This window comes from Gavialis gangeticus, unplaced genomic scaffold (genome assembly GCF_001723915.1).
Source record: "Gavialis gangeticus isolate Ggan-Ray unplaced genomic scaffold, GavGan_comp1, whole genome shotgun sequence".
Lineage (NCBI taxonomy): Eukaryota > Metazoa > Chordata > Crocodylia > Gavialidae > Gavialis > Gavialis gangeticus.
In genome coordinates this window covers 12040855-12054527 of record NW_017729014.1, presented here as the reverse complement: position 1 = coordinate 12054527, position 13673 = coordinate 12040855, and the positions used below count along the sequence as shown (strand labels likewise).

At 44.5% G+C, this 13673-nt stretch overlaps 1 protein-coding gene across 1 annotated transcript in view; it reads right to left on the bottom strand.

Moving 5' to 3' along the window:
* Positions 1-1188: 1188 nt before the first annotated feature.
* CTNNBIP1 (catenin beta interacting protein 1) overlaps positions 1189-13673 on the bottom strand; it is a 49639-nt gene continuing 37154 nt past the window's right edge. Inside the window, exon 4 of the mRNA XM_019511769.1 lies at positions 1189-3375. Within this exon, the coding sequence (XP_019367314.1) occupies positions 3317-3375 (59 nt within the window). The 3' untranslated portion in view covers positions 1189-3316. The remainder of the gene's footprint in view (positions 3376-13673) is intronic.

Sequence of the window (13673 nt, the reverse complement as noted above, 5' to 3'; positions counted from 1 at the left end):
GCTATAGCCACCCTAAAATTCACTTTAGCCCCCTACAGCCACCCCTGTCCAAGACCCCCACCTTGGTACCCAGGCCACCACCCGCCCCGTGCAACTGAGCACACTCTGCTCCCTCCTGCAGCAGCGCTCCTGGCCCAGCTGAATAAGTATGTTTGGCCAGAAGATGTATAGCGCAGCCCCCCCCCAATTTTCTGTCTAACCCACCTCAGCCACCCCTCCTGTAAGAGGCTGGTGCTGCCCCTGGATACGTGATGAGCTTCTCAAGGATAAACCAAAGTGCAACAGGAGGGCATAGAAGAGGTCCTTGCTCACAGAGATTGCCAAGGATTTGTGATCTGAACTAGGGGGAATGTGATGTCTAGACCCCTGCTGCCACCTTCTAGGATGCCTCAGATATGTCTGATGGACACTCCGGCTTTGCCTCTGTTACACTTGAATGATGTCTTTCAAGATAAAGCTGCACTCCCTGCTTTGAGCCTGTACAACCCTCATCTTCATCAGCAAGTGTTAGCAGTGAAGGACCTCTTCTACACCCTTCTCTCTCTCTCCTACACCCTACACTCTTCTACACAGCAAGTGTTTCCAGTAAAAGACTAAACTGAATGCCAAGCTAGAGAAAGCGTTACCTAGGCCAACCAAGTCAGCCCCCCTTGCTCTGCTGCAAGCTGGTTTCTTCTGCTTTCCACTGTTCCAGCTCTAGGCCCCAGCATTAGAAGAGGTTTTCAGGGTGAGGAAGAGGACAACACAAACACTTTAGAAACCTTCTTCTGCCCAAATTGCTTGTTCCAGAGAACTACTCTTCTCTCCCCAGCACACACATCAATTATTTATCACAGATCCTCTGGCCCTGTTTTAATGTAAGAAACACCAGGCAGAGAGATATAGGGATGTCAGGCTACTTGGGTTCAGTATACAAAGCAAAAGACAGCAGAAATCACTGGAAGTGAAGACATTTGATGAGATTTCTGAATTCCACAATACCCTGTTAACAGCATCTTGGCTTCAGAGGTCCTTCTCTTAGTAACCATACTACTTAAGCCTTCAAAGTTTGGTCTTTACATGGAAACCTTTTCAAAGAAAAAGGTGAATAATTTGCATGTGCTGAGTTACCAATACAACAACTCAGTAAGATAACCACATTTTATATGTATTTAAAAAAAAAAAAGAAAAATCAATAAGAAACAAGAGTAGCTATTAAAAACTGTATTTTCCCCAACAGTTACATTTTTAGTCAAAAGATTAAACCACAGAAACACTTCACTTTTCTTCTTAAAAAGATATAACAGCTCAGAAATGCCATAGATACACATGGAGTATGCATGTTAGCTTGACAATGACAGGCCACCACAATCCAGCCCATTCATTCCAGCTAGCAGCCAGAAACACATGTACCCCCTTAAATTAACCCTTTAAGGGCTGCCCCTTTGCACCAAAGTTAAATTAGAATGCCTCTTAGGCAAACAGTTCAAATTTTAAGAATCAATTGGTTTCACTGCTGGTATTGTTTCCATAAAGGGAAATCTCATCCAGCCCAAATAAACGGGGCACAAGATTAACTTTTACAGTGAAACTTCACAAAGCTGCAGTAAATCAAAAGGATCATTTTAACAGACAGAATTACAGTTTTTCCCATAACGTTTATTTGTTCAAAATAATTCACCCATGCTTACGAGTCCCCTCTTCTCTCACACATAATCCATTGGTTTCTCTTATTCACCAAGTTTGTAATAGCATCTGCAACTTTGACATTTCTTGCCAGAGAACAGTCCTGTTGTCACAGCCAAGATCCTGAGCTGTTACTCCAAATAGTTAACCGTGTGAAAGGAACTGGGAACACATCAATGGATTTCTGTTTTAAATAGGGTTTGAAATATTTTAAAAATCAGTGCAACCCGCAGCAAGGGGTATAAGTATTGTAAAAATTCACTGCACATAAATAGAGAAGGAAGTGCTGGGTTTTAAGCAGCAGCACTAGGAGCTTCAGGATTTTAATATTCTGTGTATAGATTCCTGAAGAGTCAGTGCACCTTTCAGAATTCCTCGGCAGGTTTTTGTTTAAGGCCCTCTCCTTTCACTCAGGATATGTGAACCTGCAAGCATCACCTCTACACTCACAACTGGGTCCGTTAATGCAGTAACTGAATCGCTGCAAGTATTAGAGGCATAGGGTATAGGATACTGCAGGTGATACAGATCTTAGTTTGTTACATTTTCATGCAATATGAATTCAAGTTTATGGTTGTTAAAGTTCCCTCACTGGAAACCAAATCCTGTGCAGCAATTAAAGGGTTAAAGTAGAGCTATATGTACTATTTTAAACAACTCATTTATAACTCTATACAAATTTGGCAATTAATGTCAGAGCCATAGATCTCATATTCTTGCAATTCCTGCAAACTATCTACTGCTCCTCTGTCAGAAGCAAAGGGAAAAGCCACCTGAATACCCAGTTTGTCAGCAGGAGTTCATTGCACAGCCCATAGGGAAGCAGAAGCAGGGCTGCTGATCTCTCTACATTCCAGCTGAGACAGGTAGAGTTATTAAAGTCAATATGCTTTCGACACACGCTCCAAAAAAGAGCTAGAGGCCATAGAGCAGATGCATATGGAAAAACTGATTGCAAGGGAAACACTGCAGCCAACAGAAAATTAAAAACACTGTTCTTAAGCCAATCAAAAAAGCAAAGCACGTGTGTGCACATGTATAATAAATATTGCAAAGCACATTTGTCTCTTTCCTCCTAAGTCAATAAATGTAAAGTAATAACCAATACACCAAAACATCAGCTTTCTGCAATGAAAATTTTGATATCGGCAGAATACCTTAAGCCAATCAAGAGAAAGCATTTGCATTATCGGCCAATCACAATTTGTTTCCAGTTCTACGCAGCCAATCAAACCCCCTTAAAATTCACAAACAATGACCTAAACAAGCACCAGATCTTGAAAATAACTTCTTTAAAAGTATAAAATAAAATCAGAAATAAAATTAAAGGTTTCCATTGGTCAAGTTTACAAGTTGTCTTCCTTTAGCCAATCAAACAGTCTTGTCCCTTTGAGCCAATTGTAAATGCACCTCTTGATTCATCCTTGATGAACACAGCCCAGCTGAGTAACAACAGTATACCAGAACAGATGGCTGTGAGAGATGTTCAGAGGGTCGGGCAAAGGGAAGCAAAATAATAAGGAAAAGGAGGAGAAGGGCTACCATGGAAAATTAGGGGTGGGCAAAGGAACTTGATAATGCTCAGCCATTCTCTCCTTTATCTTCGGGAATCTCATTGCCCTCTCCACCTGTGTTGTTCAGACGCCTGTAGTTACTGCCTTCTATCTTCCGTCTCTGATCTGGAAAATGCCATCACCACGTCCTCAGCACCTGCAAGCGTGTATAAGAAATGGGAGCCAAGATTATTTCATTTAAAGAACAGGTGTTGGATTCAACTTCAGTTTTTTCAACCCTAAGCACAAAAAATATATATCAAATCGGATGACTTTTGAAGGCCAAAAGTCTTCACATTAAGGAGGATTTTTAAAGAAATACATTTTTTGGTCTTTTCATTTGCCGTTTGGCGTTGGAACATTTACGTTTCAGGTTTTAAAGCTTTGCCACAGGGAACGGTGTTGCTTAGGTAAAAGTTAAGATTCTCCAGTTTCAAACCTTCAGGAACTGGGGCTTCAAGGAAAAAAAACCCACCAAAAAGATGGAATTGGCAACACTGGGACTTGCAGACTTTCCTTTGCTGAGCTCATCATCCTTCAGCTTTGTGCACTGCGAAAAGGTCTTACTGAAGCTTCTGAAAGTATGAAAGGGACCGTTCGATACAGATGTACTGACCTGTGTCATACTTTCCCTTTAAAGCGATATTTGAATATTTTTTACTGCCTGTGCTTTTTTATTCTTAAAAAGAGCTGTCTTCATGGTGGGGGTTCACGCTTTTGTTATTCCTGTTAGAGACTTTTCATTGTCCAGGGATGTAATGTGAGCATGTGTTATAATAAAACTTGGATTTTCTGCATACAATAAATGCAAAGTGCTTTCTAAGCATTAGTTTAAGCCTCAGCATATGTGGAAGGAAGGAAAATATTGTCCCTATTTCAACAATGGCAAAACTGAAACACTGAAAAAGTAGGTGACTTTGGTCAGTCTTGCACCTAAAAACTTCAAACTGTGGCAGGGCAAAGAGTCGAACCCAGATCTACTGCCACCCTATCCTTCCTCTTCTACCGCATGGTCCCAGATTTAAATTTTGCAGATCTCCTTCTGCTGGATCGGCTGCAGATGTTCTTTCTGCTGGCCAAGTGAACAAATCCAGTATGCATTTTGCTCCATAAACAGCTGTCAATATCTCATTTCCTATGAGTGAGACTACTTATATTAGGAAACATAAATGGAGGCAACATATGGTGATGATTGGAGAAACCCATGAATGACTTGAAAATGTCATGATGTCAACCAGAATTCCTATATGGTTGTTACTATGAGAACTGCTGTACCATGAAACGCTCCAATGTCAACGTGCATCTGCTTTGCCTAACAGGATCTTTACTATATCCCCAGATTATAAACAATGGAGAATATTTAACTTCAATGAGTGTGCCTTGACTCAAAAACTCAATGCTAAGGAGGTTGCCTGTGTGGTGAAAGAGCTGAACCGAAGTTCTCGCTAGGGACCTGCTGAAGTGAAAAGTGGAAATTTCCCCAGCACAACAAAAATGAAAAAGAAGGGGGTTAAAGAGATTCACACAGGTGGAAGCCTCACAGTGTCATGCAAGAAATCTTGGCAGGAGAAGAGAAAAGACAAAGGCTGGGTTAGTTAAGAACCAGCCAGGCAAGCTCAGCGGAAAAGTCTCCAAGTTCCAGATGTCATATAATGAACCGTACAGAAGGATCCTGGACTGTCCCAGAAAACTCAGCACCGGTCCAGAGCAATGAGGAAATTTAAGCAGGAAAATATGTGCAGGTGTCTCCTCCCTGCATGAGGTTAAAAAGCAAGAGAGAGTTTCAAAGCCATTAGCCAAAACACGCGTGGAATGAGTTACAATTACTGCATGCTCAAGAAAGGAAAAAACATGACTAGGGCAGCTCACAACCTTGGGAACCTGTGAGAGGGTGCTTAAGCCATGAAAGAGTCTGTGAAGTTGGCACACTGTTGGGGAGAAGCAGCTGGCCTATTCCCAGCAGGGAATGCCACCCTGAGACGATGCCTTGCCTCTGCTAGATTCCAGAGGCTGAGCCCAACATAGGCTGATGAGCGCCCACACCAGGTGATCTCAAACCACATCTGTGATCTATCATGGAAGAGAAGCCACTGACAATGCAAATGGTGCTTGGGAAAACTGATCCAAAATTCAGGCATCACTGGAATCTCACCTGGTAAGGTGAGAAAACAGGAAACAGCTTATGCTTTTGACAGTGCCTTCCTCTATATCTCCTACAGTTAGCTTTGAAAATCCTGATCTGGGAGACTGCTACGCACCGTAAGAGACGGGTTCATTAACAGGCTCCAAAGCAGCACAGAACCTTCTCTCTGAAACTGGAGGTCTCTCTAACCCACCAAACAGATACAGTCGGTCGCAAGAGCATAAGAATCTCCCTCTGCTTTTGCAACATGCTTCTTACAGAAGTTGAGGATGCAATTTTCCCAAATAGTAGTTCAATTTCCATGATACATTTAATTATTAGTTTTTCAGCTGAAGGGCCGATTGCATAGGATAATGACCAAAAATCGTGCTTCCTAGAAACTGAACGTGGACCTATCCCATTCATTATACTTACGCCAGTGGTGCCCAACCTTTTGCCAGATGCATGGTGCAGGATTAGCCTGTGGGTCCAGATCGAGTCCTGTATGCACCAGATAAGATGTCACCACATGCGGCATGCTGGATTGTACCCCGGTCCACACACCATATCACCATCACGGCCTCAGCCCTGCACCAGATATGGGCCCCCTGCCCCAGCCCTGACTTCCCGCATCCTGGCAGGATCTCATGCACAAGGCAATGTTATTTAGCCCATGGGGCTTGGAAATTTGGAAGTGGAGCAGTGGTGGCAGCATAACTTGCCACCAGTCCTCCCTGACCTGTTTTCAGACCTCTGGGGAGCCCCACAGGCACGATCGCATGCCCCTGTGGGCTAGATGTGGTCCACAAGTGGGGGGTTGAGAAGCCCTGTACTTAGGATACAAACAGCCTTTTTAATATGCTACTGGCTTGGTTGGGCTTTCAGCTAGGGCCAAATGATTCAATATTTAATGTAATTCATGATCCATCTAGGACCATATAAAATATTTCATTTTGAACATTTTCATTCTTCAAAGGACATTTCCTTTTGGGATATTAAGGAATCAGCCAGCTTTCTGGACTTCTTTATGTTCAGAGAGAAGCAGAAGGTGCCCCTTAAGTAAAATCTCTTCAGGACATGGGGGAACAAGAGACAACATGGGCGAGTCATAAGGCAGTGTTGTAAAGAAATCTCTTTAGTCTAGACAAGAGCTAAAAATGCTTTAGGGCTGACTAATATTCATAACTTGTTACAGAACTTCCAGGCCCGTGAGAGGAAATGAAAGCAAAAGCTTTCTTTCATCTGTGGATCCTGTAGCACCATTTATCAAAATAACAATTTTTTTTTTTAATTATGTATGTGTAAACTCTATGCTATTTTTGATATCTGGCCAACCATTAAGCTGATCCTAACTATTTAAGTATAACAGATACCACATAAGATCTTTGCTGGCCTTTATGAACCAATTAAGTATGTATAAGCTAACTGTTACCTTCAAAGCCTCTACTAAAAGATTACACAACAGGGGAGAGACTTTGAGCTCAACCATCTTAATGACAGTCTGCCCCCTCCATCCTTCCCCTCATTTCTCCCTGCAGCTTCCCTGTTTCCCCCTTCCCCACCTCCAAAAAAGTACTAATTTATCGCATGTTCCTCTACTGAAGATTGATCCAAACCAAAGCATTGCATTTCAGGAAGGCATGCATCAGAATGGCATGAGTGGCCTCTGCACAACACATCCCACATCAGAATCTCCTACTCTGACACGGTTCAACTTTGAGCAGCTTTGGCTGGTAATACAACAGAAAACAAGCAATGTCTAAGAAATTCAGCTCTGTCTCGGCTCCCACTCTCCCCACCCCTGCTGCAGAAACTTAATCGCCAGGCAACATTTTACATTCCAACAGTTTGGTTTAATTCGTTCTTTATCCTGGTGTCAGGAGACAGGACAGCTATCAAGCCCCCGAAAGCCAATTTCTGGCTCCCAAAAACATTTTATGTTAAGAAAAGCAGTCTTAAAAGGATTAGAGAGACAAAATGCACAAGGGATATTAGCTGAAGTCCTGGGATGAGAATACAAGTGCACTCGGGATGCATTTCAACTAGGAAAACCGCAGTATTGGACGTGGGGTACCCGAAGTGATCTTTTTCAGCCAGGTACTCAAACTGGTTTTCTGTTGGTATGAAGATATGGAAAGCAGATTTACCTGCATGAAGCAAACTCCAGTGCCCAGCCAAAACTGGGTAAGTATTTTTATCCCAATTTTCCGTCATGCGCAAAAGCAGTGATTAAATTTGGGAAAACCGTGGAGTCCAGACTCCATGTCACTGCTTAAACTATACTGCAATCTCTGCTGATAATGTAATCCAACACTAAAGTGCTTCTTATGAAGTTCAATTATATGTCTTATACTACTGCACAAGAATCATAGAAAATTAGGCTTGGAAGAGACCTCAGAAGGTCACCTCGTCCAACCCCTTACTCAAAGCAGGATCGTCCCAAACTAGATCACCACAGCCAAGGTTTTGTTAAAGTTAAAAGTAAGGGCTGAACAGTGATTTTGTTTTTAATTTTGCTGAAGTGCATTAGGAAGTCCTGCAGTCTTTCAGTTTTTGATCTCAACGACACGTTGCTCTTCCTCTGCTCAAGACATATATGTGCACTAGCCTCTTAATTTAAGCAGAGCTGCCAGGTTTGCTTTTTAAAAGGCAGGTACATAATTTAAAAGACTGTTAGCCTCCCAAAAAGAAAAGAATGTGACTAGTTAGTGTCCTAATAAACAGAAGATGACAAAGTCCCTCATGGGGTATCCAATTTAGTCAGACATGGGTTGCAAGACAAGGCAATATGCCTCAGCTCTAATTGCCATTAGAAAAGCCATTTCTCTAATTGTTCACCCCTCTTTAAACTAGAGATGCTCTTGCTATGCAAGTCCAGAGAAGTAAAGGTCTCCTAGCAACAGCAAAATCACTGATGACATCACACCACGCACAGCAGAAGAGCTGGGTTACTTAACAGATGTTGGTGGTTTCTCTTCCCTCTCCCTTCTTAAAGATCTTGCTAAAAAAAAATTCTCCTGGCATGTTTTATGTAAGGAAAAAAAAAAAGGGAGAGATTTAATCCAAGATAATTCTACTGTCCCCTAAATCCTTCCACTGATATCTCTCTGCCTACAACCAAAACCGTTCTGGCTTTCTGTGCTGTGTCCATGCACTGCTTACTGCAGCCAAGGTACAGCAGTCTGAAAAGCACGACAGAAGCAATTAATAGCTCCGGCTATACAGAGGATGCTTGGAGTTTTGCAGATGATTTTTGCTTCCTCAGTCAAAACAGTTCTCTCTGAATAGCATGTTCAGAATTTGCCAGTTCTTGTTCCAAACAGCTACTGAAAAAAAAAAGACCAAAAACCACACAAATATTCAAAACGGTTTTTGGAACCATCTGGCACAACTTCAGCATCTTTAAATGGGAGCTTTTGTTAACCTGCCATTACACTGGAATGGAGACTGGGCACAGGAAATGTAGTTCATCATCGGAATAAATGGGAAAAATCAGATACTGAGAAAACTAAAAGCTAAGTTATTTTAACAAAAGAATACCTCTTGCAGTAGTGTCAAAAATCCCTGAACACCCAGTCATTTTGATGAAGCTTATATTCTTGCGTCTGGAGGCAGCATGTCAGTGCTTACTGCAAGGGCCTGCAATTCAAGAGAGAAGGATACCACTGACCTGACTGCTGGCCTAGTTTCTCCACCTCTGTGCTTCAGTTTCCCCAAAGATGACAACAAGCACTTTGCCTTATCTAAAGGCTTCCAAAGCACTTTACAAAGTACCAACAATGTCTTAGAAATCATTACACTATCAATACACTTGAAAAGCAGCTTACCAGTCCAGCGAAGAAAGTTACCCAACATTTTCCATTTTAAGACCTGTATACAGTTACTTATAGCACACTCTCACGGCGGGCGGCCTAGGAGCGGCCGTGATCCCGCTAGCGCCCCCTTGCCGTGGCAATTAGGAGATCTAGCACCCTCTAATTCTCGCCCGCCACGTCTTTGATCTTATATAATGTAATATGGGAGGCTGCCTATGATCTCCTGAGATTTAAGGGTGACTTGGTGCACCCCCAGCCTTATGGGCTATGCGTGCCTCCTACCTCCCCTTTAGCACGCCCCAAGCCTCGCAGTTGTTCCTGACGTTCTTGTGTCTCCAATCTTCCACTAGCCCTCCCCGGGCTTCACTCTTACCGGATGGCCCCCCCCGGAGCCTATGCCACACTCTTCCCACGCTCTTGCCCCTCACTGGGGCCTTTGTCTGCGCTACTCGCGCCCGTGGCTCTCTCTTAGCCGGTCCCGCGCTCTCGCGCCCGCGGCTCTCTCGGAGCCTGCTTCCGTCCGCTGCTCGCCCCTTGACTCCTGCCGAGCCTACGTGCCGGCCCTGTCTCGGGCTTCCCGGCGCTGGGGCTCAGGTGGCATGCAGCCGTGCCTGGCCCCCTGACCCTTCTCAGGGTCCCTATGTCACGCCTCTTGTGCACTTGCCCTCGCTGGGGCCTGCTCCCCACTGCGTGCCCTGGGCTCCCTCCGAGCCTCTTGGCTCACTCTGAGCCTGTGCACCAGCCCTACTCGCGCCCTTGGCTCTCCCTGAGCCTATGCGCCAGCCCTATCTCGGGCTTTCTCCGGCGCCGGGGCTCAGGTGGCACGCAGCCGTGCCTGGCCCCCTGACCCCTCTCAGGGTCCTAGGCCCTCACTGGGCCGAGGACTGCCCTCTCGGGCTGGGGTCTCACCCCACACCACGCTGCTGCCAAGTTGCTGCGCCTTCCAGGCGCTGCTCGGTGCCCGCACAGTGCGCCCAGGAAACCCCCGGACTAGTTGGGATCTCCTGTGAGGCCTCCTCACACCCCTACAGCCTCACCCGGTCCTCCAGATGATACACACAACTGAATCATAAGCCAGCCGGCTGCAACCAAAATCATAAGCCTACCGGCTATAACAACACAATTAGCCTACCGGCTTCTACATCAAGTCCCGGCCGTCCTGGCTCTCGGGCCAAAGCCTTCTGGTCAGGCTTCCCTCCGCCTGCACCATAATGCAGCCCTCTATGTGCTCAGGCTGCACTGCTCAGTCTAGCTCTCCCGCAGAGCTCCTACACACAGGCTGCCAGAAGGGAACTGCCAGCCAGGCTGCGGCCTAGCTGTTTATAAGGGCCCAGCCCTGCCCCCTTCCGGTCACATGGCCGACCTGGTTACTCCCAAACCCACAGCTGAGCTGCCCTGGTGAGTGGCAGCTGCTCTAATCCTTACTCAGGAACGGGACACCCAAGTGCCCCCGTGACACACACTGCCAGACTTTTAACCTTTTGAGATTCTTTTTTCCCCCCGTGTCATGGCCTACCTTTATTTTATTTGTTTGCCCCCTATCTTTCTTTAAGAAGAGGCTGGATGCCTACCTGGCTGGACTCATTTGAGTCCCGCTTCTCTTTTTGGGGTTTTTTGTTGTTCTCCCGCCCTGGCGGGGGGTCGGGCTAGAAGATCTACTAGGTCCCTTCCGACCCTTAATCTATGAATCTATGAATCTATCTCCCAAAAAATTAGCAATGGGAGTTTCCCAGAACAAGAACAAAAACAAGACTAAAGTAAAACAATGTCTGTGTTAAACTGCTGGCAACTTTTTCTTTAGAAAGTGTCAGTGCTCCTCTCTGCTAGAGAAGGAAATTTGGAAAGAAAGTATGTCAAGAATGTGTCTTTTCCTATACCTAAGAAAAACCACCCAAGTATCAGCCTTTGGAATATACAACTGGCATGTGCTCAAGAGAGGCTGCTAAAATTAAACAGCATCTTCACTGAGTGAGCTTGAGACTCACCTACTAGTGAGGACCTGACTACACAAGACATCACCCCCACAGAGTGATGACTGAACCCACTTGTCCCCATCTCAGAGCTAGAGGAGCAAAGCAGTACTTGGGTCTGATACCTAGTGCAGACCAGACTAGGGACCCGTCTCTTGCATTCTCCATGACTAGCCTCTTAGCGCTCAAAGAATGCAGAAGAGGAAGCAGTCTGATTCAGATGCAGGGAGGACAAGTGCCAGACTTAGGACACTGCAGGGAAGAGCTCAGAGAATATACTGGGACAAGGTACCAGGGGAATCCAGGGGATGAGGCTTAAGACTAGATTTGGATGAAGGGCTACATGAGACAGGGAGTGAGAGTTTTGCCAAAGAACCAGGATCTGGAAGGAGAGCTAGAACTGGTTAGGCCAAGGAGCCAAGGGAAGCAAGATTACCAGGACTGGAGAACGGACAAGACTGAGCAGGGTGTTGAAGTAGAAACTGAGACTGGTTGGACAAGCATTCCCGCACTGTTAAGAAAATACATGAATTGTTGGGGAAGAACTCTGATTCGACAGGCAGCAGGACCACCCAAGAGGAAAATCTACCTTCAGAGCAGAGACTGAACTGTACACAGTAAAGAAGTCAGAAGCTCGCACACTGAGAAGAAAAAGTTACTGAATAAATGCCCATTGCACTTTGCCCGTTCTATGCACTGAATGACGGAGTCCTACGGAAAAATAATGTGCGCTCGTGAAATTAAAGACCTTCACATAATTATACACACACGTGTGTGTATGTGCGTGTATGCGTGCTTTTGGGCACATGTACACTAATCACAGGCAACCTTCACGTTAGCATTTACCTACCTCCTGAGAACTTGACTTCGTAACTTGAAAATAGTATTGTTTTAGAGTAATTGGGTTTGTACTTCTGTTAAATGTGAAAGCTTTGCTCTTGGTAATCAGATGCAGGAAATTGGAGCATCTTTTTCATTACTCCACTGTTTTTTGGTACTAATTACAACTGAGCCAGTTCCACATGGCTCAGTGTGATAGCTCGGTGCACACAAATCACAGGAGGGGGGAGCGTTTCCTGGCTAATCTCCATTCCTGAATTCTGAGGGAACAGGAACGTGCGGAGGAGGATAAACTAATCACATGCGGGTGTTACCTTATGACTGAAGAATAGCAAATGTTGGGCCTGTATTTCAAAAGTGGGAAAAAATGTGATCCAAACAACCACAGGATCCATTAGCCTGACCTGAGCAATCTTGCAAAGGTTCAGAACAGATTTTGATGGAAATCTAGAAGGTAAAGACTTGAAAGTAGATAGAAAACAGCATAAAATGCAACATGGGTTTCCAAAGGCAAACTGTGCCAGCCTAATCCAATAGCTTTCTTCACTAACTGATTTTTGAGGGCAAAGGAAATACAGTACTATTATCTGGGCTCTTTCCTATTTGGCTAGTTTCTATGATTGAGCACTACAATGACTGGAAAAGAAAGTACTCTACCCATGTCATTGTACCTGAGGAGAACTAGCTTGCTCTGCTGACTCATTCTCAATTTAAAATAAAGCTTAAAAAATACATTTCCCTGGTTACTTATTCCACTTTTTCAGGTTACAATTTTGGAAAGTGCTGTTGCATTCATGAAAGTCAGTTAAAAATTGATGTAAACCTCCACTTCCAAATCAAGAATGATCAAAGTGCTTTACAAAAAGATGGACAACTATCTCCATTTTTTGCTTAGAGAAGTGAAGCAAAGACAATACATAACTTTGTGCTTTCAGGGGCCTTCCATTTTTCTCATGTCACAAATGTGATCTTGGAGTAGACTGTCCTCAGTTTTGGGTGCGGATGCAACAGCGCACACAGTATCTAGATAAGTCTCTCAAGCCTACTTTGTATTGTTTTCATCAAGCGTAACACATACTCGTTATCTGAACTTTGAGAGCTACTGGAGAGAGAATTGAAAAATGAAAACTACTTTGCTGAAAGACAGCACACCATCTTTCCTGAATAGGAAGGGTTGCCATGTTCTCAGTTGGAGTGGATCCTGTCATTTCTTCCGCCGTCCAAAATCCACTTAGGAAGCATTACAGTGTCTGAAGATACTTGCAGCAGAAAATCTGGGCAGAAAAACAACTCAGAAAAAACCCGTACCGCACCCACAATCAACAGAGCACAATGTTTGCAGAAGTCACTTTCAATGACCCCAGCTACCCAGAGCTAAATGAAACCCACACGACAGCAAGCTTGCTAATTAAGCAGTTACAGAGAAATCTGTGCTTGTGTACTGCTACAGATATTTCCAGAGAATGGAGCAGGGGCTTCCATCTGGCAAAGGGGAAGCAGGGATTAGTCCTGATGAATGGGACCTCAGCCACAGCCTAACTTGGCTTCCACGACGGATGTGTTCATTGAAGTGAGGGGATAAAATTGGATAGAAAAAAAACCCAAAAACACACACACAAAAAACAGGGCACAGGTTACAAAGTTAAACTGGACCTTCGCCAAAAGCCTGTGATCCAGTCAATAGGGTCTTAAACCATGTTTACTGTGA